The sequence below is a fragment of the Oryctolagus cuniculus genome, chromosome 6 (genome assembly GCF_051225735.1).
Source record: "Oryctolagus cuniculus isolate XC-2025 breed Fujian yellow rabbit chromosome 6, ASM5122573v1, whole genome shotgun sequence".
Lineage (NCBI taxonomy): Eukaryota > Metazoa > Chordata > Mammalia > Lagomorpha > Leporidae > Oryctolagus > Oryctolagus cuniculus.
Window position 1 is genome coordinate 166,696,020 of NC_142872.1, and position 27,177 is coordinate 166,723,196.

Below are 27,177 nucleotides of genomic sequence, written 5' to 3' on the forward strand. Positions count from 1 at the left end.
GGGGAGGGTCCCCGGCACGCAGGGCGCCCCGGGGAACGTGCAGCAGGCTGGGCCCAGCTCCCCTGCACCCAGGCCGCTGCCCCGGGGTTGGGGTGACAGAGCAGGGGCTCAGCACATCTGGGCGGCCTGGCCACCTCTCTGCTCCCCCGTGCCCCAGGCTCTGGGCACCTGGCTGCTCCCTGCGGGGGCGCGAGGCGTTGCTGACGGCACAGTCTGCTGGCTTCATGTGTGGCTTCCTCCCCGGACTCCCAGGACAGGAACTCTGCCCCCTTGGACTTGAACTCCCTGGGCTCCCCGTTCAGAGCAAGACCCTCAGGGGTGGCCTAGGGGCGGCCTCTCTGCTTCCTGTCCCCCCCTGCTGCCTGCCAGACAGGGTGCCCCTGCAACTGTCAGTCTGGGGGGCCCGGATGGGATTAGCAGGTAACAAGTGCAAAACCGTGCCGGCTTCAGCCAGCGACTCTTGGCTGGCAGGGGCGGCCATCAGCAGAGGGCGGGGGTCGGGGGGAGTGACTGCTGGGAGCCGGGGGAAGCCCGTGAGAGTGGGCGGGACCCGCAGGTGTCCGGGAAGTGCGGCAAGCGCCAGTCCTGTGGCAGAGCCCCCTGCTGGGCAGCCGCGGGTAGTGCCCGAGCAGGAGCGCATCCTGTCTCTCCAGCAGGAGGGCGGGAACCCACCGCAGGGGGCGGGGCGGGGGGGGGCTGCGCTGGTCTAACAGATCCGCTGGGCACCTGAGCGAAGGCGTGGAGGGCAGTGGGTGAGACCACGGCAGTGGCCGGAGCCGAAGACGGGGCTCAGACTGGAACAGAGAGCAGAGGAGAGGGGGTAAGCTGGTGACAGAGGGGCACAGGAGCAAGGACCACCAGGACCACCGACCTCCCCGGCGGAAATGGACTGACATGGGGTGCGGGGGTGCTTAGCCCCTTCTTTGACCGGCAGGTCTGGGCGGAGGCCCTGCGTGCAGATGTGCTGTGCGGGGGAGGGCGGGTGGCTGGCGACAGGTGGGCCTTAGCCAAGTTCTGGGGAGGCCGGAGAGGAAGTCCAGTGCGGCTGTACACGCGAGCCCCCTCCAGCCTCTGCGAGTCCAGGGCCTCCGTGTGCATGGCCTGGCTAGGTAGGCAGTGAGGACTCGGCCTGTGTGTGTGTGACAGGGGCTGGAGGAAGACAGAGCACCTGCCGAGTCCTGCCCAGACCCCGTAACCTTATCGGGGGTCCCAGCCCCCCGCCAGGAGGCTCCTCTCTGCTCAGCACCGCAGGAGTGGCCGGCCTGATTGCATGATGCAATGAAACCTGTTACCAGTCACGGAGGGCAGGGTGGTGCAGAGCGAGTCTCCTGGCTCCTTTCCCTCAGCTTGGTGTAGAAACAACAAGCCGGGGAACAATTCGCAAAGAGGCAGAAACTTCTATTAGACAGGAAAGGGACTTTTACTCGATTGGCAAGCGACAGAGGAAGCGTCTGGTCCGAGAGGAGCCCAGGCGGGGCGCCGAGCGGGACGCTGGCTCTGGGGAAGGCACCCGGGTTCTAAGGCGTCACTGTCTGCTCGCTGGGTCGTCCTGTTGGGGTGCCCGTTGGACAGGGGTTTCACACATGTATGTGGACTGGCTTGGGGCTCGTGGGGATAGCAGGGGTCTCCTGGGGACTGTCTGTCTCCCCGGGGGCTCAGCCCCTTCCCCTGCAGCTCTGGGTGAGATCGCACCCACCCTGGAGGTGAGATCTAAAGCCACAGGTCACACATGCGGCACGAGAAGCGGTTAGTGGGGGAGATGCCAGCTGGCGTGGAGACGGGATTTCCAGCCGCAGCCGACAGCCTGCTTGCGAAGGACATTCTGCCTACATGCGAGGGGCCCGCAGACCCCAGCCCCACCGGCCGGCCTCAAGACCTCACGTCCTTCCTCCCGAGGGAGGCTCCTCTGCCCGCCCAGGGGGCTCCCCGTCTGACAGCACTGAGCAGGGAACGCCGGGAGGAGTCCACTCACTGACACTCAGCACACCTCTGTCCTGGGGGGGAGGGGGAGGGGGACATGGCGGGAAGACCTGGCCCCTTCCCTTATCAGCCGCAGTCTGACCACTGCGCGCTCAGCTCTGCGCCCGCCCCGCCGGGTGCACCCTCTCCACTTACCCACGGGCCTCGCCGTCCCCAGTCTGAGTGGACACGTTCATGTTCTGTCCCGTCCATTCTGGTGGACGCCCAACCCCAATAAACCCTGCTACCTTGGTGACCACTGCCCTCTGTCTCATGCCAGAATTCTGTTTTTTTTTTTTTTTTAAAGATTTAATTTATTCAAAAATCAGAGAGTTACACACACAAAGGGAGAGAGAGAGAGAGGTCTTCCATCTGCTGGTTCACTCCCCAATTGGCCGCACGGCCGGAGCTGCGCCGATCCAAAGCCAGGAGCTTCTTCCAGGTCTCCCACGCGGGTGCAGGGGCCCAAGGACTTGGCCATCTTCTACTGCTTTCCCAGGCCATAGCAGAGAGCTGGATCAGAAGAGGAGCAGCCGGGACTCGAACCAGTGCCCATAAGGGAAGCTGGCGCTTCAGGCCAGGGTGTTAACCTGCTGCGCCACAGCGCTGGCCTCCTGAATTCTTTCTCGTGTGAAGACAAGAACCTGTCCCACCTGTCTCTGCTAATAGTTGAGAAGCCGGGGTGGGCAGCCGGGCCCTGCCTCAGGCGTGTGCAGGAGCTGTCACAGGCTGGGGGGGTGGGGGGGGAGCCAGGCGGGGGCAGTGAAGTTCCAGAACCAGAGCTCCCCAGCCTGCCGCGCCCCCAGCCTCAGGCTCACCTGGGCTGCAGCCTGGCTGCATGGACCCCTGCCTCCCCCTCCCTCCCCGGGGGGGGGGGCTGGGATTTTGCTTCCAGCCCCCAGCCCAAGCAATCTGTGGCCTTTTCAGAGAAAGAAGTGGAGGAGGAAGGAGTCCACGTCCCCGGAGTGCTGCCTGCAGAATCCGCGGGGCACCCACAGCCAGGGCTGCCTTCTGTCGGCGCGGTGCAGGCGCCCCAGGAGCGGCACCGGCCTGCCTGCCCGTGCGGCCTCGGCCAGCCAGGCGAGCTCAGCCTCGGGTTGCAGGCTCTGGGTCCACGCTTGGGGTCTGTGTGGCCGGGGACACAGGGGCACCTGCCCGGGGTGACGGACAGACAAGGCAGGTGCAGGCGAGAGGTGGCCGCTGGGCCTGCACCTGCTCCTGTTCTTGGCGCCAGGCCTCCGTGGACGCGGGGACTGCTGCTCCTGGCAACTGAGGATGGCCCAGGTGGGACACAGGTGTCGCGGGGACAGGAAAGTGACACACCAGGCTGGAGACGGCTAGGCCAGGGCCAAGTGTGAGGCAGACCTCCTCACACATTCCCTGGGAGGGAGGGAGGGCACCAGTCCAGTGGGGACGGATGGGGAGAGGGAGGCCCCCACAGCCTGAGACCCCCTGACCCTGCCGGCGGCCGCAGTACCAGAGGTTACCCCCACCGCAGTCGCAGTGCTCTGGGCCGCAGCAGTCTGGCTGCCGGCAGTGGACGCTTGGCCAAGGGTCCTGCGGCACAGGCCTGGCTCTGAGCTTCCGCTTTGCAGTTCCTGTTCACGCAGGAGCCGAATCCTCCCACGTACACACCAGGGAGGTTGGGTAAGTTGCCTGCGGTTGCGCCGCTGGTGGCAGGGGTGGGAGGGGTGATGACTGGGCCGGGAGCCCTCCTGTCGTCCCCAGCTCACGCTCTAATGCTGCTGGGAGGACCTGTGGTGGCGGGGGCCCCTGCGCTGTCCCCCCTGTGATCCCTGGTACGGACAGTCGCCTATGCCCCGCCCCCTCTCTCAGGCTGTGACCGGACTGGCGGCCTCGCTGCCTCCACGAAGCCCTCCCTGCCCGCCCTCTCCGTCCAGTGCAGGGTCTCCTCCCCTGAATCCTCTGTGACCCTCACCCCTACTCTCCGGGGTCAGGCACTCAGTGTTCACTCACTCACACCTGCTCTCGGCAGGTGCAGACTCCGCCCCGGGGGAGGTGCAGTGGCTGTGGCCAAGCAGGTCATTAGCTCCTTTATTTATTAGCTAGCCAGCCTCTCTCTCCTAAAATGTATTTGCGAGGCAGAGAGAGAGCCAGACAGGGAGGCAGGCAGAGCTCCCACACACAGGCCGGCTTACTCTCCAAATTCCAGGCTGGGCTGAAGCCAGGAGCCAGGCACTCAACCAAGGTTTTCCATGTGGGTAGCAGGGACCCAGATACCGAGCCTTCCCAAGGCCTCTGAGGGTCTGCGTTAGCGGGAGGCTGGCGCCTGGAGCCACAGCCGGGAACGCGCCCCAGGTCCTCCAGCGTGGCACCTGGGCGTCTTCAACACCAGACAAGAAACCTGCCTTGCACAGCTCTTAGCTAACAAAACTGACCGAGAGGGGCCCGCCCCCGGAAGCCCAGCCTGTGTGGCCACCCCTGCCCCCGAGGAAGCAGCTCCCAGGCCAGGCTGTGGGCGCCAGGTGGAGGTGGCGGGGGGTGGACAGCATCTGGCAGGCACAGGCCAGGAGGGCAGCGGGCAGCTCAGCCAGAGGGGCTGGCTCCGGGTGCCTGGATGTCATCACCCACTTTCCAGTCTCTGTAGCGGCCAGAGGAGAGCTCCTGACAAAGAGGGAAGAGCCCACCAGGCCCTCCCTGGACCTAACGTGGGAGATCTAGGCAGCTGGGCCCATCAGGGAGCCAGCAGGTGCACCTATGGGCTGTTGGGGGAGGGGGCGAGGGCGGGAGCCAGCAGGTGTACTGATGGGCTGTTGGGGGAGGGGGTGAGGGCAGGGGCCAGCAGGTGTACCTATGGGCTGTCGGGGGAGGGGGCGAGGGCGGGAGCCAGCAGGTGCACCTATGGGCTGTCGGGGGAGAGGGTGAGGGCAGGAGCCAGCAGGTGCACCTATGGGCTGTCGGGGGAGAGGGTGAGGGCAGGAGCCAGCAGGTGTACTTATGGGCTGTCGGGGGAGGGGGCGAGGGCGGGAGCCAGCAGGTGCACCTATGGGCTGTCGGGGGAGGGGGCGAGGGTGGGAGCCAGCAGGTGTACCCATGGGCTGTCAGGGGAGGGGGTGAGGGCGGGAGCCAGCAGGTGCACCTATGGGCTGTTGGGGGAGGGGGCGAGGGTGGAGTTGAGAGGAGGAGGGGCGGCGAGGCCACGGGCAGAGGAACATCTGGGTTGAGGAGCAGGGGCTGGGGTCACCCCCAGCCAGCCATGAGCTGCACCCCTCAAAGGCGTTTATAGAGGCCCGGGGCAGGCCTCGGTCCCTCTCAGATACAGAAGTCCCCTCTGGGACCAAGGGCACGTTGTTAGCATCCTGCCTTGGTTTCCTCCTGGCATAACAGGGCCACCCCACGCCTTCCCGGGTGTGTGGTAGGGCATCACCCGTCCCTCCAGTATTCACAGGCCCGTGCCCCTGGCCCCACGGCTGCCGTGGGTGCTGGACAGACATGGGGGAGGAGCAGTTAGCAGGGCCCACAGCCTCTGCCACGACCGGGAACCCCACGTGGCGGGAGGAGGTGGTAGGGCTGCCTGGAGGAGGACTGGCGACTGGGAGGGGTTTGGTGGACAGGAAGGAGGGAAAGGTAAAGGGAGTGGGAGAAGCAAAGTTTGGGGCCAGAGGCCTGGGGAAGATGCCCTGGCCAGCAGGGGGTGTTGGGGGTAGGGGGCTAACGGTGCAGCAGAGGGTGCACGGGCACACCCCCCCTGCCTCCCAGACTTCCTGCCCACACACCAGGGCTCGGCTCAGGCCCTCTGCCCAGCCCCCAGCCAGCCGCAGTCTCCACAGCGGGCAGCCATGGCTCCCAGGCGCTGCTTCCAGGCCCCCTGCTCACTGCCACCTGCCACCGTCCCCTCCCTGGTCTCTGGGCCGCAGGTCCTCCGGGCCCTTGCTGTCCCAGTTGCTCCAGCCTCCTGGGGACCGCTGGGGTCGCCTGCACACCTGCCCCCTTTGCCCTCACAGCTCCGGCCTGTTCTGTGTGACCACCACCTCCGGCCCAGTGCCACGCACAGCCCGCAGGGAGCGTGTCCTTGGGCATCGGCCAGTCTGCGCGCCTGCCTCCCCTCGGGCCCCGAAAGCCGTGGGAAGAGAGGTCCATGGTCAGTGATTGACAGCTCCGGGCTGGCCCCTGTGACAGCCTGGCCCCGCCCTCCTGGCAAGTCCCGTTCCCTGCACCATCCAAGCCCCTTCTCTCTCCCGCGCTTTCCAAGGGGCGGAAACCTCAAGGACCACAGGGTCGGGGACTTGGAGCCAGCGCTGGCTGGAAACATCTGACAGGGCTGCGGGGTGGCTCCCAGATGACCCTCAGGTCGTGGGGTAGAGTTACCACGGGGGGCACGCCCCTCCCATCACGCTCCCAATGCCACCACGCTTCTGGTAGATCCTAACAGGGGCAGTGACCGAGCCCCGCCCCCAGCCCCGCCCCCAGCCCCGCCCCTTATGAATATTCCATCGGGCCCCGCCCAGGCATCACCAGCTACGCCTCTGGCGGGTGTGAAGGGAAGGGCTGGCCTTGTGGGGCTGTGTCCTTTGTGGGGCTCTTCCTGGGCGAGGGCTTTTTCTCCGGGAGTGTCCTGTGTTTCCGGCTGCTTGCTCGCGCACAGCTGGGTCCTGGGGCTGGCGCTCGGTGTGCTCCCCGAGAACCCCGCGCTCCTGCTTCCTGTACGCCGTCCCCTTTGAATTCCCGCACACGGGGCCGGAGGCACCGCAGCCAGCTCGGCCGAGCCCACAGCAGGTGCACGGGAGCCGTCCCGCAGGAACCGGCCTCCCTCCGCTCTCAGACTCTCTCCCGCCAGCCCGCTGCCGGTGTTGGGGCGGCAGGCCCGGGTGGCTCTTCCAGAACACACCGGCCAGCCCGGAGGGAGCCCAGCTCCCTAGGGAGGGAGCCCCAGGGACCCCTGGGTCTGCAGGTTTGGGTCAGGGATGCTTCAGCTCCTGGACAGGGGACACAGCTGTGGCATCTACATGGGCAGAGGTTGGGACCAAGAGGCCATGGAGCTGGCTGACCACTGGCTCCAGGGTGAGGCTGGGTCAGGGTTCAGCCCATGACCATGACCAAGTGCGAGTGTGCGCCTGGGGCCAGGACCCAGCGTGTACCCAGGTCAGGGTCGAGGCCCAGCATGCCTGTGAGCACAGCCCAGGGCCAGTGTGTGGCTGGCACCAGGGCTCGGCATGCAGTCAGGGCCCAGGCCGAGTGGGGTCAGAGCAGTCTGCGGAGCTGGGTGGCTCAGCCAGCCCCCTCCAGCTGGTGCGGCTGGCACGGAAGCCAGCGCCTCGCCCAGGACCGGCCCTACGGGCGTCGCCCTCTCACTCCTGTTTTTATTCTGCCGTTGGCAAGGATCTGGACCCAGCTTACGCCACAGCTTCCTCCTCCCCGTGGAGCACGGCTCCTCCCTCAGCCTTTTGCAAGGCACCTGACCTGCCCCTGACCCAGCCTGGCCGGGTGTGGGCAGACGCAGCTGAGAGGTCGGGGCGCCAGGGTGCCTGTAGGTGTGCGGCGGGGCCAAGGGCGATCCTGTGGGTCCCCAGCTTGGTGCTGGCACGCGGGGCCAGGACAGGGTGTGGGCCTGACCCCCCGTGCCTGGGACCTGCAGCGGGTTCTCTTGCTTCCCGCAGCTTTCCCGTCTGCGGCTTGGGAAGATCCTGCTGGGATCTTGTGTGTCTGGCACCAGGTCAGCCTGGCCGCCCACCTCCTGCTCCCCTGGTCTCTGAGCCCTCGGGCAGCCGCCCCTCTGTGGGGGCCCCGGGTTGGGGCAGGCCTGGGGGAAGGAGCCACACCAGTTGTGGTTCTACCCTCGTTCCTGCGCCAGCTGCTGCCCTCCCAGCAGGGTCGAAGCGAGAGGAGGCCAGGACGAGGCACCACGGACCTGTGGGGCAGGGGACTGCGCTCAGAGAGGCTCAGAGTCAGGCAAACTAAACTCCCCAATCAAGGTTCGGCCAGGCGTGTCTCCAAGGGTGAGTAAGAGCTTGTCAGGTTCCCGAAAAGTCAAGTGAGGCAGCGGGAACAGCAGGCGTGAAGGCCCCGCGCAGAAGTGGGACATGACTGGGGTGCCGTTGGCGGGTGGAGGCCAGGAAGAGATGTATCCGTCCCCCTGGCCTGACGCAGGCCCGACTCCTGCTGCAGGCGGCCAAGCCCAACACACACCCCGACACCCCCGCCTCACCCTACGGCGAGCAGGGTGTCCCAGAGCCGCAGCCCAGCCCACGTGGTAGGGGCGGCCACGAGCACCAGCTCCCAGCGCGTGGCCCCCTCAGACCCTGTGGCCCAGGCCCCGAGGTGACCTCTGGGGGCCTTCAGTGGTAGCCCCAGGGGTGCGTCTGCACCGGCCCTTGGCTGGACGTCCTGAGGCTCACAAGGTCCTGGGGCCTGTTTGCCCCCCAGGAGAGCGGAAGGCCCCCTTTCCTGTGGCGCTGGCCCAGGGGCTGTCATGGGCCCTTGGAGCTGGAGCAGCGGCGAGCTCGGTTGTGACCGTGCCGGCAGCATGGCCGGGGCACCGCAGCTGCTGCCTGCACCTGTTGTGAGCCGTGAGCACCGTGCACCCCCATCGGACGGGAGTCCCACCTCGTCCACCCGAGCTTCCGGCTCACTGGGCCCTTGTGCGAAACGCCTGCTAAAAACAGCACCGTCAGAGCTCAGAGACAGGGCGCGCTGGCAGTCTTCCTGATGGTTTACAACGAGAGCACACAGCCCAAGGACGTTCTCACAGCTGCCTCAAGTCACGTTCTCCGTCCGCAAAATGCTCGGAGCTCCCTGGGCCCTGGTGGGAGGAGCTTCCAGGCCAGCCAGGGTGGGGGCCACTGCGGTGACCCCCAGCGACCCCGAGTCTTGTGTGGAAGTCGCCATTCCGCCCCCCCCGAAGGAGGAGGTGGGCTCAGCGTGGGCACAGCCAAGGCCACGGGGCTGAGCGGGAGCCGGGGGCTGGCCGACACCCCGGCCTCCATGCCCTGCCTCACCTGGGGACCCCGCCCGGCCCTGCCCACTTCCATGCCTGCTGCCCACGCCAGGGCGAGAGGGGGCCGCCCAGGGCCCGGGAGAGCCTTTGCCCTCTCCTTTGCATGGCCTACATGGGCCGCGGGTCCCTGCTCTGTGGGATGGCCTGTTTGGGCCAAGGGTCCTGGAGGCCCCAGCGCAGGTGGCCAGGGTCAGGGTGTGCTCACCTGGTGGCAGACGCTGGGGTCCTGCCTCCTTTGCAGGTCTCAGCCAGTGCAGGCCTGGAGACCCTGGACCCTACAAGAAAGGACATTGGGTGAAGAGGGGCAGGTGGCCGGCGGCTCCTCGGGCTCAGGGCACCGTCCCCGCGGGGCTCAGAGGTGGGGGCAGGTGGCCATTGGCAGCAGCCCCGATGTGCTCATCTGTGCCAGCGATGACGGGAACACTAATTAATTTGAGTGGCTGGCGCGGCCAAGCCTTGGAGGACAAGGAGCCGTCCTGGGAGGGGGGCATGGCAGGCAGGCCCAGGGTCAGTGCGGCCACAGCACTGAGCGTTTGCCCCTCCTTGCTGGGGGCACCCAGGCAGTGGGAGGGGTCAGAGTCCCCCCACCACCGATGGCCCGTGTGGCCCAGCTCCCCAGGGGGCCCCGGGCATCCCCCACAGTGTGGAGCTGACCATCTGCAGGGGTGCCCACGGCGAAGGCTTGCAGGGGGAGCCGGTCCGGCCTTGCTCCTGGAGCTCTGGCCTTGGGGACCCCGGGGCGCGCGAGTGGGCTTGTGGCCGCTCGTCACCCTGGGCTAGAGCCTGTCCCGCCTCCACTGCGGAGCGGGGCAGGTGCATGCCGGTCCCAGAGCCCCAGGGATGGTGACAGGGGCTGTGACCTCCCCCGCCCAGCCCCGACACACCCAGGCCCCACCCCGAGCCCCGCAGCGGAGGCTGTGGCCAGTCTCCTCCGGCAGCCGCAGCCCGGCCGGTCCCAGCACGCTCCCCCTCGGCGTCTCAGAGCCGAGGGGTCACAACCAGTGCTTCCGCTTCCTCTTCCCGGGGCACCTGGGGCGGCGTCCTCCTTGGCTGCCCCGCGAGGACATTTTAAAATAGACTAAAAAACGAGTGAGGTGCAAATCGCATCCCCAAACGCCGGCCGCTGGAGGCGAGCGGGTTGCCGGCATTCGGTGCCTCGGCAGCGTTGTGCAGCCGCCATCACCGTCTCGTTCCAGACCATTCCCAGCCATGCCGGCAGGAGCCCTGGGCGTCGCGCTCCGGGCCCAGCCCCCTGGCAGCTGTCAGTCTTACGGACCCTGGGGGGCCTCCTCTGGGGTGCACACTGGGGCTGCTCCTGCCCGGGGCCACCGAGTGTCAGAGCTGGGGTTTGACTCCGGCCTTGTGGGGCTCACGGCCCAGGCCCACCCTCCCCTCGGGACTGGGACATGACTCAGTGGCTTTGCCTCTGCAGGGTGAGCCCTGCCCCCCGAGAGGGCCTCCTGGAGCAGTGGGCTCTGGGGGCAGCCTCGCAGGCTTGGCTGGGGCGGTGTGTGGGGGGGTGAGCGGTGAGACCCCCTGCAGGCGCCCGTCCTGCCTGGGCTGTGAGAGCCTGCAAACCCTGCCTCCCCAGGGTGTCTGCTCCCTGGGGCTGAGGACACTGCACGCTAGGAAATTCGCAAGTCTGTTTATTTGAAAGGCAGAAATACAGGGAAAGGAGAGACAGAGAGAGGGAGAGAGAGATCCTCTAGCTGCCGGTTCACTCCCCAAATGGCCACAGCAGCCAGGACTGGGCAGGCCCAAGCCGGGAGCCAGGAACGTCTTCTGGGTCTCCCACTCACGTGCGGGGGCCCAAGCACTTGGGCCATTCCCCCTCTGCTTTCCCAGGCGCATAGCAGGGAGCTGGATCGGAAGTGGAGCAGCCGGGACACGAACCAGCGCCCACAAGGGCTGCTGGCACTGTGGTGGAGGCTTGACCTGCTGTGCCACAGTGCCGGGCCCTCTAGGGTCTTCTGCCCTCACCCCCACTCCCGCCGATGCTGACGCCCATCATGGAGCCTCGGCGGCCCTGCTTCAGCACCGACAGCTCCAGGGGCGGTGCTGGGACAAAGCCCATCCACCCCTGGCCTCCCCACGGCCTCCCCACGGCCTCCCCACGGCCACAGGCTCCCCCCGCCACCCCATCCCACACCCCACCACCGGGGGCAAGGCGGGCCCATGGACAGCCATGGACTCGGGTTGCCAGGACGTGCCCCTGCCCGGAGAGAGGCTGTGGGCACGGGGGCGGGGGCTTTGCCAGCCAGGAAGGAAAGCTGTCCACAGTGCCCGGCCTCTGGGCCCAGCGCAGGGAAGCCGGCGGGAGGAGGGGTCCTGCATTGGGTCAGAGGGGCGCCGGTCTGTTCTGTAGGAGCCCTGCAGCCCCCTGCCCGCCCCCTTCCCCTCCCTGCTTCCTCCCCAGGTGTCAAGGATGTCGGGTTAAGGCTGGCAGGACCAGTGGTACAGAGCGAATGTTCCAGCAGGGGAACGAGGCCACCAGGACGGTCACCGTGCTGGGGGGGGGGCTCACGGGCACAGGTGGCTCCGGGGACAAGGAGGGGTCACCCTCCGCCCCCTCGCCTGGCCCCTGCGGCCTCTGTCCCATCTCCCGGACCTGGCCTCTGCACACTGGGCTTCTCTGGGGTGGGGTCAGGGGAGACCCAGCCCTGCCCTGCGCCGTCAGGGAACCCGCGTGGCTTTCCCCAGACGCAAGCCTGCGGGCGGGGGATGCGGCCAGGCCGGCCTGCCGGGGTGGGAGAGGACGAGCTGCTGGCCTGGAAGCAGCCGCGAGGACAAAGATAACCTCGCCTCCAAAACCAAGTCAGGGCGCCCCTGTGGCCGCCGGCGCCCGCGTGCATCTGGGCAGGCTGGTCCCCCCCCGCCCCAGCTCTCCTGAGCCCTGCACTCCTGTGGGGCTGCATCTGGTCTGCTCCGCCTCTTGCCAGAGATGCCCGCGTGGGCTTTGCCCAGACGTGAACTCCTACCTGTTCCTCAGGGCCCCGCTGGGAGCTGCTCCTGGAGCGCCGTCCCCGCGGCAGGCAGGCGGCCGAGCCTTGGGCTCCGGCTCCCGGCTCCGAGGCTGCGGGTGCCGGGCAGACACCGCTGCTATCACCAGCTCCGAGGCCACCCCGGTCCACAGGCCTGGGGCCAGGGGGCAGGGCAGGGGGCTCTGCGGGCTGGGAGCGAGGGGCAGCCTGGCAGGAGGTGCATGCTGGGAACGACCCCTCCCCCGGCCCCCAGGGGCCGAGGGCCCAGCGGCCACCCTGCCCACCCCAGGGGGCCCGTGCCAGGAGCTCCTCCCAGCTGCCCTGGAATCCAGGCCCTGGACAGAGCTGGCCAGGGTTGGCCCTGCGCCCACCCCACCCCGCAGGCCAGCCTGATGCCCTCAGCTGATCCAGGGTGGAGGCTGTCACCTGCCCCGATGGGACAGCTGTGTGGGCGGATGTGGGCAGGGGGACGCGCGGCCCGCCCCCTCGTGGCCGTCCGTCAGCTGCCTCCTTGCTGCCGGCTCCGGGGCCGGTGCCAGTGCTCTGCGGTTGCACACGTGTGTGCTGCTTGTCAGGGCAACCCCGCCCTGGGGCGGGCGCCTGTCTCCGGCCCACACAGCGGCTCCAGTGCCAGGCTGCGTGACCCGGCTCAGGTCTGACATCTCTGGGCTGCCAGGTGCCGGAGCAGCTTCTGAGGTTGGGGCAAGGCTGGCGGGGGCGGGGCCTGCGCCCCTGGAGGGAGGAGGCGGCCGCGTTCCGGGGCCGTGGGCTGCCCCGCAGGGCCTCAGGGAGACAGGAGGCCTGGCTGCAGGGCCCACGGGAGGGCCGACCCCTGTCCGGCCCGGGCGGTCGCCATCCCAACCTCTCTCTCCTCCACAGCAGGAGACGGAGCTGTAATGTGCAGGGCAGTGGACTGTGTGGGGTGGGCTCTGCTGGCCACCCACGGTGCCCCCCCAGGGGGTCCCGCCCTTGCTCAGTCTCCCGGTGGGGAGGAGGCGATGGCATGGATCCCTCTGGTCGGGTGTCAGGAAGCTGGCATGTGCTCACACCCCCCGCCCCGTATACACCACCTGCGGGTGCCGGGGCCTGGGGGAAGCCCGGGGAACGGTCAGCCCCACACTCCAGAGGAAGAGGCCGGCCCAGGTCACTCAGGGCACCTGGCTCAGGGCCTGCCTCTGAGCACGCCCTGGACAGTGTGGGAGACGCCTGTCCGCACCCCAAACAGGGCACTCACGCCCAGGTGAGCCGGGGGCCGGGAGCCAGGCCCTCTAATCCCCACCTGGGAAGACGGCCCAGCCGCCTGCTCCGAGCTGTCCCAGGCCCTTCACGCCACAGCCCAGCCTCCTCCTCCAGAGGGAACCGCCCCCCGCCCCCCGCACGTCTCTCCATGCCTGTCCTGGAGAACCCCCCCAGCCCCCTGGGACGGACGGCACAGCAGCCCGGCCCCACCCTCCCGCCCAGTGTCCCAGCCTCTGCTCTGCTCCCGGGGCGGGTGGGGCCGCCCTGCGTGTCCCAGCTCAGAGGGCGCGGGAACCTGCCCAGGCTGCGTGGGAAACGAGGCCACGGTCTCAGCCCCTGTGGCCGACTCACCCAAAGCCCCTGCCTGGGCAGCGGTGGGGGCGAGCAGGGTCCGAGGGCCTCCACCTTCCTGACCCGGTGCCATCCTGCTCCCAGCGGGTCCATCGGCTGCAACTCCTCCCAGAAGTCCTCCTGGATTGTTAACTCTGGGGCCAACCCCCCACCCCCAGCCATGGTCCTGGCTGGCAGTGGACAGGCAGCTGGGCCGCCTCTCTCGGCTCAGCAGTGCCACCTGGTGGCCCCAGGTCCCAGCTGCCTCCATCCAGCTGGCGACGGACCAGAGCGGCTGCAGGGCCGGGGGCCAGCTGGAAGGTGCTTGCCTGCGGCCCAGGCTGGCGCCCAGCACACGCCCCCTTAGCTCCACCCCCACGGAGAATCCACGCAGGCAGTGAGCAGGACCAGGCCAGGTGTTGGGGCAGAGGCGCACACTATACCTGGCCCAGGGCAGGTAGGGTGAATGGAAGAACGTAGGTACAGGCAGCTTCCTGGGGGTAGCGCCACTGAGGCCCGGGCTCGCTTTAATCAGTGACTACTGAGTGCACACACACACAGGCACACAGATGCACACACACACAGGCACACAGATGCACACATAGACGCACACACATGCACACAGATTCACACACACACATATATACAGATGCACACATATACACACAGAGACGTGTACACACATGTGCAGATTCGCACACACGTGGGCACACAGCCGCAGGCATGCACACACACGTTTACAGGCTCCCACACGCGTGCACGCAGGCTGACAGCAGCACCGGCACACAGACACGCGCACTTGCCAAACGCCCACAACCTCACGGTGAGCCCCTGGCCAGACGGGGACACAGGCTGGGGGAGTCCTGTCGCTGCTGCTCAGGACTGGAGAGGCAGGGGCCCCAGCCGGGGGCGCCTGCTGCGGGCTGGGCTGCCCCCACCTCACCGCGCCCTCCCGGGTTAGGGGCCTGGGAACCTCCCCCAGCCCCTGAGACTGCTGTGGAGAGCAGATGGGGCAGGGGATTCAGAGCCCGGATGAGAGTCTGACCCTCGACCCCTACCCCTACAGGGGATTGGGGGGGGCGCCCATGGGGCAGGCGGGGTGGGAGGACCCCTACAGGCCCCAGGCGCGAGGGTCGCTGGCAAGGTCTGCACGCCGGTGGTACACCGGCTCGGCTGGCGCCTGGGTGGAGGGCCTGAGGGAGAGCACGGGCTGCCAGCCGGCAGCAGGGCGGTCAGGGAGGAGGCAGAACCCCCCCCCCGCCCAGCCGTGCCCCTGCGCAGGTGCACCGGGTTCTGACGGGCAGCGCCTGCCCCCGGGACCCTGGGCGCCTGCTGGTGCCCGCAGTCTGCCTTCTACATGGTAGGCAGAACACCCGGTCATCAGAGTGGTCAGCCTACCGCTGCTGGGGGCCACGGCCCCCCAGGAGGCTGGAAGGTGGGCAGGGTACGGGTGACACGCCAAGGAGGTGTCCGGTCCTCGGTCGACACAGGACAAGTGACCACGCAGTTTCTGCCCCAACCCCAGGTCCACCTCCCAGCACACGGGCCCCTGGGCTGGGTGTGACTGGGGGCCGCAGGCGCTCAGACAGCCTCCCTGGGAACCAGAGGGCCCCCGGGGCAGGGACAGGCCGCGGGGCCTCGGGCAGTCCTGGGTGTACTGGCCCTGCAGGCGTGGTGGACAAGGGGTGACGGGCGGCACAGGGAGCGGGCAGCCGGAGAGGCCTCCTCCTACGGCGGGGCCCCGGGCGCCATTTGTTCTGAGCTCCCGGTTCCAGATGAGGGAGCCGAGGCCCAGAGAAGGGCAGGGCCGTGGCCAAGGTCTCGTGGAGTTGGGGTCTCCGGGCCCCCATGCCTTGCTGCCCTTCCTGGGGTGTGTGCTGGGGGCTGCTCCAGTCCTGGGGCGCCTGCATGCTGGCTACTGGGCTCCCCCAGGACCTGGGATTGAGCTGGGGACCATGGGTGGAGTCCCTGGGGTGAACTTGTGTGTCCAGCTGGAACACCGGTGTGAACCAGCCTTGGCTGTGCCAACCTGACTTGAGAGGCACAACTTCAGAGCTGGCCCAGCCGTGGGGCAGCAGGGAACCATGGGAGAGGACTCTCCAGGCTGGAACCTCAGAGGGTGGGACGCTGAGCGCCTCCTCCGCTTCCATGCAGCCCCCCAGGGTGCCCCCAGCCTAGGCTGGGCAGTTGCCTGGTGTCACTGGGACCCGGTGGGTGATGGGACCCCAGCCCCTGCCCCACTGCAGGACTCCAGGGGCCTGCTTCAGCCCCGGCTGGTCCCTGGGAAGGGGCTGCGGTGGGGGCGAGGACCGCCCGGAGGGTGTGGCTGGGCCCTGTGCCTGTCCTGGGGTGGGGATCCCAGGGGGTCTGGGTGGGGAACCCCAGCTCCCTCTTCCGGGTGGGGGTGGTCCCAGGAATCTGCAGTCTCAGGTTTGTCCTCTGTGGACTGGGAGCCCAGGCCCCTCGGTGGGGGGTTGTGAGCAGGGATAAGCCCCACCCTGGGCATTAGGAGGGCTGGGGACGTCGCCAGTGCAGCCAGGCAGGGACGGTGGGGACCAGGGCGTCCAGTTCACACTGGCCACACCTTGGCCCCAGGCGTCCAGGCCTCCAGGAAGCCGGGCGGGCGCCCTCGGAGATGTTTCCTGCTATTAATGGAGTTTAATCCAAACAAGCCCTAATATTTACCTCTGGACGCCTCCGGCCCGGGTGCCAGACAGCGAGAGTGATGAGCCATCGGCCGCTGCTCCCCGCCCATCCCCACCCCGCCTCTCACCGGGCCGTGTGCAAGGCGAGACCCGCGCAGAATTTCAGGGACCTGGAAGGCAGCCTGCCTCTGGGGTCCCCCGGCGCCCACGCCCTCCAGGCGGCCCCTCAGCGGGGGTCTGAGCAGGTGGGGATGGACGAGGGTCCCCACCCTACCCGCAGCCCTGCACCTGCACCCTGCCCGCCCAAGCCAGGCCCGGCTCAGGGGCAGAGAGGTGGAGAGGGCACTGCAGCCCACCAGCCTGGGAGCCGAGAGGGGGCACGCAGGCAACATGCGGATTTACTGGGGACGAGGGCTTCTCACTGAGGACACTGTTTACACGGGCTATTAATACTCTCCCAGAACACGTCACCCGGGCCTGCGGGAAGTCCAGGAAGGCAGCACGCGCAGGGGACCAGGGACCGGCCTGGCCGGACTGGAGACCTCCGTCCCCAGCAGGAGGCTGCAGCAGAGCCTCCTATCGCAGCCCTGTCTCTAGCTACAAGGCTGAGAGAGAGAGTGAGAGCGAGAGAGAGAGCGAGGCGTGCAGGGAACAGACCCACCCGTCCAGGGTCCTGTGTAGGGGCTGGCAGACGGAGTTCTCCAAAGCCCAGTGCCAGCCCCGGCAGACAGCGGCTGGGCCCTCAGCTTCGGCGGGGGGAGCTGCTCCACCTGGGCCCAGATGCCCTCCCCGCCAGGGGTCCCGTAGTCTCAGAGGCCTTCGAGCCCCGGAGGAGTCCACGTTGGATGGGGGACTTCAGACTTGGGGACGGGGAGCGGGGGCTTGGCTCCCCCACCTTAGAGATCCTTCCAAACACAGCCATCAGCTGGTGTTAGCCATCCACTCTTTAGTATAAATGAGAGTGATAACCGGGGTGGATCTTTGATGGACACGAAGAGGGGAGGAGCGGCAGCCGGGCTGGCAGAGAGGGGGCACAGACAGGGCAGCCCGTCCCACCGCCCCCTGCCCCGCAGCCACGGCCCCGAGAGGTGGTCGTCCCAGTGCAGGTGGAGGGGCAGGCTGGTGCAGGGGCAGGGGCAGGGGCCGGGGCGCTGCGGGTCCCCCTGGGATGCAGCAGGAGGACCCAGGCCCTGAGCGTGAACGACTCAGAGTGGGTCGAGGTCCTGGAGGAGCAAGGCGGCTCTGGAGGGCGTGGCTAGCGCAGAACTTGACCCACGACCTGTGGCTCCTCCCAGGGGACGTGTGCCCGTCCAGGGTGCCTCTGGGTGGGAAAGCCCGCCTCGGGCCGCTGCCTGGGGCCAGTGCTGTTTCTTGGAACCAGTGGCCCCGTCCCTCTGGGTTCCGGTGGGCTGCGGCCGTCTCGCATGGGTCCCAGTGCTGTGCCGGCTCCAGTGAGGGGCGAGGGTGCGGGCGGTCCAGGCACTGACCACTGCAGTGCCCGCCGCTTCCGGCACCTGGGCCTGCGGGAGAGCCCGGGCGGGAGTCCCAGCTCTGGCAGCAGCCTGCTGGCCGCGCCCCTGCCTCCTGGGCTCCCCGCCCCCACCCCAGGTCCTGGAGTAGGAGGAGCTGGACTCACACTTCACTCCCCCAGCCTCAGTTTGCTCATCAGCAAAGTGGGCACAAGACAGCCATCCTGCCTCCCACCCGGGGCACGTGGGGACAGGACTCTGCCCTCACCCCGAGGAGCCCCGGCCAGCCCTGTGCCCAGCCACATAGGTCACCCTGGACACGAGGACTTCTCTCTGCAGCAGCTCAGCTCCGTGTCACCCGCTCTGTGGCCGACTCTGAGAGCAGGGCCCTGCGGCTGCGGCCGCCCACCACGGGCCCCCTCCCCCAAACACCAGTCTGGAAAGAGCTCACGGCAGCCAAGGCACGGGGGAGTCCAGGAGTCCAGCTCGGCGGAGGTGACCAGAGGCCCACGTCAGCCGGTGGGTTCCCCTCTGCTCTCTGCATGGGGGCCGACAGCCTGGGGGTCCAGTCACTGCCCTTGCACTTGGTTTCCCATCCATGGGTGCGGCCACAGCCCTGCAGGCAGCCTGGGGCAGCAGGCAGGACCTCCGGAGGCCACCCTGCAGTGTGGGCTTCCAGCAGTGTCCACGGGAGGAAGGCAAAGGCCATGTGCGAGGGGGGAGGGGGCTGGGCTTTCACGCTGACACCGCCACGGCCCAGCTGTGGCACCCGTGTCCCATCCACAAGAAGTGGATGGAAAGTAGCCTCTCCCCGCAGGGCCAGCACAGGCTCCAAAGCACCCAGTGGGTGTCGTGCCGTCTCACTGTGCAGGCCACGAGGCCACGGGCAGGGGTCTCGCAGGGAGGGGCCCCTCTTCACGCACGCGTGCAATGTGGGCGTCCCCAGACGTGGTCCTTCCTCCTGCGTGTGTGAGCTGTGCGTCTGGGGCGGCCAGGCCAGCTCCCCTGGCTATTTCCTAACCCTCTTGGGAGTCCCCGGTCCCTAACAGACTTTATCCATTTTTCCAAGGAACTCATTCTGGGGACAAAATGGCCCACGTGAGCAGCAGCGCCTGGCCACTCTTCCTTCAATGCACCCAGGCTCTCCCAGGGACGGCAAAGTCCCCAGCACTCAGACCTCCACAGCCCACCTGCAGCCCGCGGCAGACATTGCTAATCAGCCCCAGCACAGGGCGGGTCTCAACGCAGTGCACTGCGCAGCCATCACCAGTCGATGGAGATAACACCGATTGGGGCCCACGGCGGTGCAGAGCCCTGCTGCCTACGCCTCGGGCCCGCCAGCCAGCGCTCGAGTGAGGGCGCGCGGGCTGGCGCTGAGGACGTGGCGGTGGCCGGAGCCCTTGGAGCTCTTGTGCACGCTGACCGCGGCCGCACTGCTGGGCTCGCACTGGGCGCCGCGCCCGCGGAAGAGGCCGCGGACGGCGGCCTGGAAGCCGCTGGTGACGAAGCAGTAGACGATGGGGTCCATGCAGCTGTTGAGGCTGCTCAGGGTCACGGCCACGTGGTAGACCACGAGGCTCACGCGGTGCGGCACGGCGGGCCACAGCGCCACGGTCACCTGGCGGGCGTGGAAGGGCGTGAAGCAGACGAAGAAGATGACGAGCACGGTGAGCAGCAGCTGCATGGCCCGCACGCGGCGCTGGCGGCCCTGGCGCAGCAGGCCGGGCCGCGACAGCGCGCACACGATGCGGCCGGTGAACACGCAGAGGACGCCCAGCGGCAGCAGGAACTCCAGCACGGTGAGCGCGAAGATGCGGCAGCAGGGCCGGCCGCCCGCCGTCACGCCCAGCACCGACAGCGTCACGGCGCCGGCCGCCAGCCACACGCAGGCGCACACGGCCCTGGCGCAGGCGGGCTGGCGCCAGCGGCGAGAGCCGTCGGGCTGCACGATGGCCAGGTAGCGGTCCACGCAGATGCAGGTGAGGAAGAGGATGGAGCAGTGCATGTTGAGGAAGTAGCCCAGGACGTGCGGGAAGCTGCAGCGGAGGCAGCCGCGGGCGCCGTAGAAGACGGCGTAGCGCGTGGGCAGCGACAGCCCCACCAGCAGGTCGGTCACGGCCAGGTTGATGGTGTAGATGACCGACGGCGTCTGCGCCCGGGTGCGGCAGCAGAACACGTACAGCGCCAGCCCGTTGAGCACCAGCCCGGCCAGGAAGATGGCGCCGTGCACCGCCATCAGCGCCAGCCACAGGCCCGGGAAGACGGCGTGCAGCTCCTCGTCCAGCAGCGCGAACAGGTGGAACAGGGGCACCTCGGGCGCGCTGCCGTTGGCCCACGCCCCGGCTGTCACCGTGGCATTGGGGGCCGCGGCGGCCGGGGGCCCCGAGGGAGACGCAGAGGGCATGTCGGCGGCCCGCGCGCCCCGGCCTGCAAGTGAGGAGAGGGGGTTAGCAGGGGCAGCAGGCACAGCGCGCCCCAGCCCCGAGCCTCTGCTGCCCCAGCCGGGCCTGGGGCCCCAGCCCAGCCCTGGCACTGGGGAGCAGGCACAGGGCCCCGGGAGGCGCCCCGAAGGCCTGGCTCGGATCCCACAGTCCCGCCACCCAGGGGCTGTGCATCCTCAGCCGGTCCCTAAGCCTCTCTGGGCCCTGTTCCCTAACCGCTACCACCATGGGGATGGGGTTGCCACTGGAGGATGATGGCGCTAATTAGGATAAAGGGCTCGGAGCTCCAGCACACCCACCCGGGCTGATAAACCAGTTCTGCGGGCAGGGCCTGGGCCGCGCTCCCCCTGCCTCCCCACACCTGCCCTGGCTGAGGGGCCTCTCCCAGCCTGGAGGTGGAGGCAGCAGGCGGGCTGGAGCCGGAGCCGAGCCAGAGGCCGGGTGTGAGTCAAATAAACAGGGCGCGGGGGTGGGGGCTGGCGGGCGGGAGGGGGCTGGCCGAGACGCCCCTCTGTTTATGCTCCTGCTGACGGGTGTGTTTAACGGGGCCTGATTTATCCCCTTGTTTATAAACGAAGGGTTAACGGCCCACCCCCACCCTGAGCCGCTGCCCCTCCAAATAAGGACATTTTGGGCTTTTTCAGGAGAAAGGAGAAGCCTTTGGGGAGAGGAGGGAGAGGGCACGGTGGCCTCTCGCTGACAGGGGACAGGAAGGCCCTGTGTCCCTCCTGGCGGCTCCCTGCTGTAAACAGGCTGGCCTGGCCCCGCCCACAGACCGCCTTGGGCCGCGGGCCCCCTCGGGGGACCGGGAGCGAAGCCCGGCTTGGCCACGGGTGCTGGGGCCAGAGCGAAGGCCTTCCCGCCTGCCAGGGGCCAGGTGCGGCAGGCAGGTGGCCGCCTCTCCTCCCGGTGTGCCCTGGAGGCTGCTGGGAAGAATCCAGCGTGGGTGCTCCCCCCCCCCCCGCAGGCCCAGGCCCTGGTTCTCAGGGTCCCGCAGTGGCCGGCCCCGGGGGGTATGTTCGCGATGAAGCGCCCAGTCCTGTCCTAGCCCCGTGGGCTCCTGGTCGGGCAGCGAGGGGAGTGGTGTGGGCTTTGTCCTGGGGGTCCCCATCAGGTCCCCCCTCTCCCACCCAGGGAACGTCAAGAGGAGAGACCCACGTGGGCCGCGGGCTGGCTGGGGGCAGCGTGCCAAAACGTGTTTTGGATTCCCTTCTGCACCCTTGTTGGTTTCCCAACTTGTCTGCACCAGGCCCAAACGACTGTCACGCTCAGAGACTAATGACAAACACGATGAGACGCTGCCTCCGGAGCTGGGAGCTGGTCCCAGGACGACGACACCCCAGGGCCGGCCACGGCGGAGCCGGGGGCCAGACAGGACGACACGCAGGCGGGGACAGAGGGGTGGCAAGGCACACCTGATCCCGGCTTCAAGAGCCCCATGCAGGTCACACACTGAGCCTCGATCCCTGTCACTCTCAGCCATGACCACGGTCTCAGTAGCACACGGCCCTGGTCCTGACCATGCACTGAGCCTCGATCCCTGTCACTCAGCCATGACCACGGTCTCAGTAGCACACGGCCCTGGTCCTGACCATGCACTGAGCCTTGATCCCTGTCACACTCAGCCATGACCGTGGTCTCAGTAGCACACAGCCCTGGTCCTGACCACACACTGAGCCTCGATCCCTGTCACTCTCAGCCATGACCACGGTCTCAGTAGCACACGGCCCTGGTCCTGACCACGCACTGAGCCTCGATCCCTGTCACCCTCAGCCATGACTGTGGTCTCAGTAACACACGGCCCTGGTCCTGACCACGCACTGAGCCTCGATCCCTGTCACTCTCAGCCATGACTGTGGTCTCAGTAGCACACGGCCCTGGTCCTGACCATGCACTGAGCCTCGATCCCTGTCACTCTCAGCCATGACCGTGGTCTCAGTAGCACACGGCCCTGGTCCCGACCACACACTGAGCCTCGATCCCTGTCACCCTCAGCCATGACTGTGGTCTCAGTAGCACACGGCCCTGGTCCTGACCATGCACTGAGCCTCGATCCCTGTCACTCTCAGCCATGACTGTGGTCTCAGTAGCACATGGCCCTGGTCCTGACCACGCACTGAGCCTCGATCCCTGTCACTCTCAGCCATGACCGTGGTCTCAGTAACACATGGCCCTGGTCCTGACCATGCACTGAGCCTCGATCCCTGTCACTCTCAGCCATGACTGTGGTCTCAGTAGCACACGGCCCTGGTTCTGACCACGCACTGAGCCTCGATCCCTGCCACCCTGGCACTGACCCAGCCCCTGTTCCGAGTCCCTGTCCTGCTCACACAGCCCTGGCCCTGACCACAGCCTTTGCCTTCAACCTGGACTTCCTACACCTGCCCCCCTCCCCTTCTGTCTCTTGGCTGGCATCGCCCCTTCCTCTGCCTCACCTGTCTCCGTGATCCTATCCCGAGACCCCGAGGTAGCCCCTGGTGGACACGCAGAGACAGGAGGAAGCACTACCCCCTTGGGGGCAGCCTGGCTCTGGGGGCCAGGTGACGGGGAGGCACAGAGACCTGGGTTCAAGTCCAGCTCTGCCACTTCCTCCCGTGGCCCTGGCCAGGCCAAGGAGCCTTGTGGACCTCATGAGCAACATGGGGTCCCTCGTGCCCTCTGCAGCTGGGCGGGGAGGCCAGGCCCCCAGACACGGCCATGCTGCCAAGCCCAGTTTCCCCTGGCCAGGCCTGGGTCTGGGGGAGACGGTCCTGCCTCCCCAGTGCCCTGGCAGAACAGGCCCCACAGCCTGAGCCAGCTGGCCGGCGACGTGTGCCTGCAGTGCCCCGCATGGTGGGGCACTGAGAGTCTGGGACGTGGCCTGGGTCTGCCCCACCTGCCCCTTGGCACCTGCTGGCACCGGGCACAGGCCAGCTCCCCAGGGCTCAGAGCCCGCGAGGGGACCCAGCAGGAGCCCCACAATGCACTGTGAGGCCCCGAAGCCCTTTGGCCTGTCTCCTTGTCTGTAAAGTGGGCGACACAGAACCTCGTGGGTTGTTCTCTCCAGGCAGGCACTTGGAAACCAGAGAAGGGTCCTCGCTGGGCGCAGCTCCAGCCGGAGGACATGCAGGCTGAGGGCTTCCCCTCACGGTGGGGCAGGGCTTCCCTGGGACCGCTGGCACCACTCACTGGCCTGGCCGGCCTCCGAGCGAGGGCTGGGGTCTGGGCGGGCCCTCCTGAGCCTGGGCCAGGACCAGGCAGGGCAGGTGTTGGCGGGGCAGGTGGGCACACCCAGAGCCCCGCACCCCAGCCCTCTGAGGCCACACTGAGACCCTCATGACGCTCTACCACAGACCGCCTTCAGGAGTGGGGTGGCTGGGGCGGAGGCCTCCCGGGAGGGGAGTGGGGCTTCTCCACGGGGCTGTGGGTCCCCCACCTGCCTGGGAACCCGTGGCGGGCCCTGAGCGCCGGGTGCCCCGCCCTCCCGCCTTAGCCCGGCTGTCCCTGGTTCTGGCCCACTCTGACGACTTCCTCCCCTCCCTTCCCACCGCCCCTCCTCCAAGAAGCCCCCTTCTCTTCCCTCCCCGTGGCTCACCCGCTGCACTGCTGTACATGACACCTCTGCCCCCAGCGAGTCTGGACCAGCACCCTCCTCTCCTGGCCAGCCCCCGTGCCAGCCCACCCAGTGTTAGGGTTAGGGTTAGGGTTAGGGTTAGGGTTAGGGTTAGGGTGTCCTGGCACAGGCCCCCAGTCCTGACACCGCCTCCTGGAAGCCCACCCAGCCACGCACCATTGGGTCCACGCTGTGCTTCCGCCCCCAACCCCTGGTCACCAGCCTTGGTGGCAATGGCCTTGAGTTCAACCTGCAGCCCCTGCCAGGCCCTGGGCAGGTCCTGCTGACCGCTGGGGAGGGGCCATGGCCTCAGGGACGCACCCACAGGAGGTGCATCCTGGGGCAGGCGTGCTGCGGGCTCCTCGCTCCCTCACCGGCATGGGCCCTGCCCGCCCACAGGTGAGGAGAGGCCTGGGCCCTCACGGACACCCAGTGCATGCCTTGTCAGAGCCTTTGCAAAGCTCAGGGCCCTGGGACTCCCCCGGGCGGCGGGGAGAAGGGGCATCTCCCATGCAGCCTATGCCCACCCCACAGCACCAACAGGCCCGCTGCCTCCCCGCACTGCCCAGCTCACCCCTCCCTGCGGTGGCCCCGGGAACAGAAGGCCGAGACCCCCGAGGCTCCGGGTGCTGGCACCTGCCCAGGGACCTGAGTGCGGGGCCAGGGGCTGCACCAGCCTCCCTTGCTGGCAGATGGGAGGCTCAGGGGCGGGTCCTGGCTTCCCTGGGCTCCTCCAAAGCCCACCCGCAGTGTCCTAGGAGTTCCCTCTCGGCAGCCCAGCACCCAGCACACGCCTGGCCGCCTCGGCCCTGCCCCTGGGCCAGGGTCCTGGGTGCTGCCTGCGGCCGTGCACCTGGGGCCTGAGGGGCAGCTGTGAGGATGGCCCAGCCTCTCCTCAAGACACTGGGTGCTGCCAGGGGCTGGGCTCCGGGCACCACACGACAGTCGTGCCCTGGAGCAGGAACCCAAGGCCCGCGGGCAGGGGGCGACGGCCCCAAGGCCGCACAGCGTGGACTTGGCGGGGGGCTGGGAATTGAACCCAGGCCCGCAGCTGCCCAGGCTCAGGGCAAGGAGCAGCAGGGGCGGACACGGCCCCCTGGAGCAGCGGACTGTGCACCAGGGGGTCCTGGGGGCTCTGTACCCCCACGGAGTGGCACTCACAGCCTTCCGAGACCCAGGTGACTGCACCTGGGACGAGCTGCCCGCTCACCCCGGCGACGCTTCTAGGTGTCCCGCTCTGCGGGGTCTGGCAGACCAAGCCTCTTCGCGTCCCCTGGGGAGGCGGGGCCCTGGCAAAGGCCTCCAAAAGGGGTCAGACTTGGCCCCGGGTGTCCGGTGGGTCTCATGTGACACCGGCCAGAGCGCCCAGGCTCCCCTGGGCCCAGCTCGGCCCGGGGCTCCCCTATGTGAGCCCCTCCAGCCAACACTTGGCTTAATGGACATGCCACCTGTCTGGGGGAGGGGCCGCCTGGGAGCCCCCAGCCCACCCCGGGGTCCCGATGGCCCCGGCTCACCCTCACCTGTGGCTTGGGCAGCGGTGGCTCCAGCAGCCCGGACTCAGCCAAGTCCCAGGGAGGCCGGGCTGCTCCCTCCTGGCTTCTCGGATACCCTCTGCCCCGGCTCCCCCAGCCGCTATCCCCCGGGACACTCCCAAGCCCCTCTACCTCCTGGTGCCCACAGCCAGGACCCCACAGCTCCTGGAGCCCCGCGGCCTCACCACCTCCCCCCGAGGAGCCCCCAGGGGAATGCCGCCAGGCCCATTTGGGCTTCAGAGAGGGGCTGAGTCACTCGTCCCGGGATGCACGGAGCTGGGGCTTGGCCTCTGCCCGCGTGCCCATTACGGTCCCGGCACACACAGGAGGCGGGACAGGCCTGGGCCTGGGCGGCTCAGCCAGGGACACACTGCCCAGCGGCCAGGGCCGGGCAGCGGCGGCGTATCAGACCTGGCCGGCCAGGGCTGGGCTGGGCTGGGGGATGGGCTGGAAGCAGCTGGGCGGGGCAGGGCAGGAGCTGAGGGAACAGTGTTGGGGCGGTGGGAAGTGCACAGCCAGTGCCGAGGCCCCGAGGTGGGGAGACAGCTGTGTGCAGGGGCTGGCCGGGAGCATGGCCCTGGCCCTGGCCGGGCTAATCAGGACCAGGAGCTACCCCCCCCCCACACCCCGCATCCTCCAGGCCCCCGGCCCCCTGAGGAGCTGCCCGTACACCTGCCCCCACCAGACAGCTCCTGATTTCTCTGCGTCTCTGCCGCCTGTGCTGCCCGGGCTGCACCGACAGCGTCACAAGGGGTCAGGCATCAGAGCTGCCCAACGGATGGACGAGCTGGGAAAGGCCCCTCTGTGCCTCAGTTTCTCCATCTGCAAAACGGGCACACGGACACCCATCCCGTCACAGCAGGTCACCCAGCGGATAAAACGAGAATTCTCTGCGGGCCCCAAGCCTCCTGTCTCCCCACACGCCATGGGCAGAGGGGCAGCCCTGGGGGAAGGAGCGCCCCCCAGTGGCCGGATGCTGAGAAAAAAGAGGGGGCAAGTGGGCAGGTCCAGCCTCCCTCCCCTCCCAGCCCTGCCTGAGGCCGCCCAGCTGTTCCGTGTCTGCCCGCCCGGCACCCTGGCCGCTGGCCAGTTCCCAACCCGCCCGCCCCTCTCGGGACCCTGTTCCCACTGCTTCTCACAGGGCAGCTGCACGGCGAGCCAGGCCAGGGCAGTGCCAGGCCGGCCAGAGCCGGGGCTGGGCCAGCAGGCAGGCCCTGGGGCTCCGCCGCCCCGCGCCACGGTGCTGCTCCTCGCCCGCACGGCCGGCCCCTGCCGGGGCCCCCAGCCCTTCCCCTGGCCCGGCCTGCCCCCCCCCCCCCACTGCCTTGACCCGGGCGGAGGCCCGGCTGCGGGCACCGGGCGCCGCTGAGCGGATGAATGAGTGAATGAATGATATCCAGCGAGGGCGTGAGCGAACGCATGATAGCCAGCAACAAGAGGGTGGCCCGGGCGCCCGCGGGGAAGGGGCCCCCGCCGGCGCCGCCCGCAGCTCCCTCCGGCCCGGGCTTCACTAAGGGTCCGTGCGTGCGGGATCAGGACCGGCTCCCGGCGCGCGCTCCCTGCCCGGGTCCCGGGGCGGCTTCTCCGCCACCTGTCCGGCTCCGGAGAGGCCGCCCCAGCCGCGGGCGGCTCGGAGCCCCCGGAGGGCACCCGGGGCGGGGGGCACTCACCGCGCCTTCGCCGGGCCGGAGGGGGCCCGCGCCGCCCCGCGCCTTCCTCGCCTCTGACGTCAGGCGGCGCGCGGGGCTGCTTTTGGGCAAGGCGGCGGGGTGGGGGCGGGGTGGGGGCGGGGCGGGCTGTCTCCCCGCCCCCGCCGGGCCCCGAGAGGAGCAGGAGCAGGGCCCTGAGGAAGGAACCCGGGCACCCCTGAGACGCAGGGGGAAACTGAGGCACGAGGGGGCCGGGCCACAGCCGCGCCGTCCAGGAGCGGGTGGGCGGCTCCCGCGGGGGCTGCAGCGCCCCGGGCGTGCGGTGCGGTGCGTCCACGCGTGCGGGCTGGGCTGCGGGCTGTGTGCGCCCTGTTCAGGGCCCCAG

The 27,177-nt window shown here is 68.7% G+C and overlaps 2 protein-coding genes across 2 annotated transcripts; both read right to left on the bottom strand.

Moving 5' to 3' along the window:
• Nucleotides 1-2,246: 2,246 nt before the first annotated feature.
• On the bottom strand, nucleotides 2,247-13,033 carry LOC127489720 (uncharacterized). The gene is made up of 3 exons (XM_070075866.2): nucleotides 11,893-13,033; nucleotides 9,120-9,189; nucleotides 2,247-2,472 (listed from the first exon to the last, which is right to left on the bottom strand). Exons 1-3 carry the CDS (start codon nucleotides 12,898-12,900, stop codon nucleotides 2,444-2,446), a joined length of 1,107 nt encoding a protein of 368 aa, XP_069931967.2. The 5' UTR covers nucleotides 12,901-13,033; the 3' UTR covers nucleotides 2,247-2,443.
• Nucleotides 13,034-13,325: 292 nt separating this feature from the next.
• GPR20 (G protein-coupled receptor 20) lies at nucleotides 13,326-26,875 on the bottom strand. The gene is made up of 2 exons (XM_051841472.3): nucleotides 26,814-26,875; nucleotides 13,326-20,005 (listed from the first exon to the last, which is right to left on the bottom strand). The coding sequence occupies exon 2, from the start codon at nucleotides 19,980-19,982 to the stop codon at nucleotides 18,900-18,902; it is 1,083 nt and encodes a 360-aa protein (XP_051697432.1). The 5' UTR covers nucleotides 19,983-20,005; nucleotides 26,814-26,875; the 3' UTR covers nucleotides 13,326-18,899.
• Nucleotides 26,876-27,177: the final 302 nt, after the last annotated feature.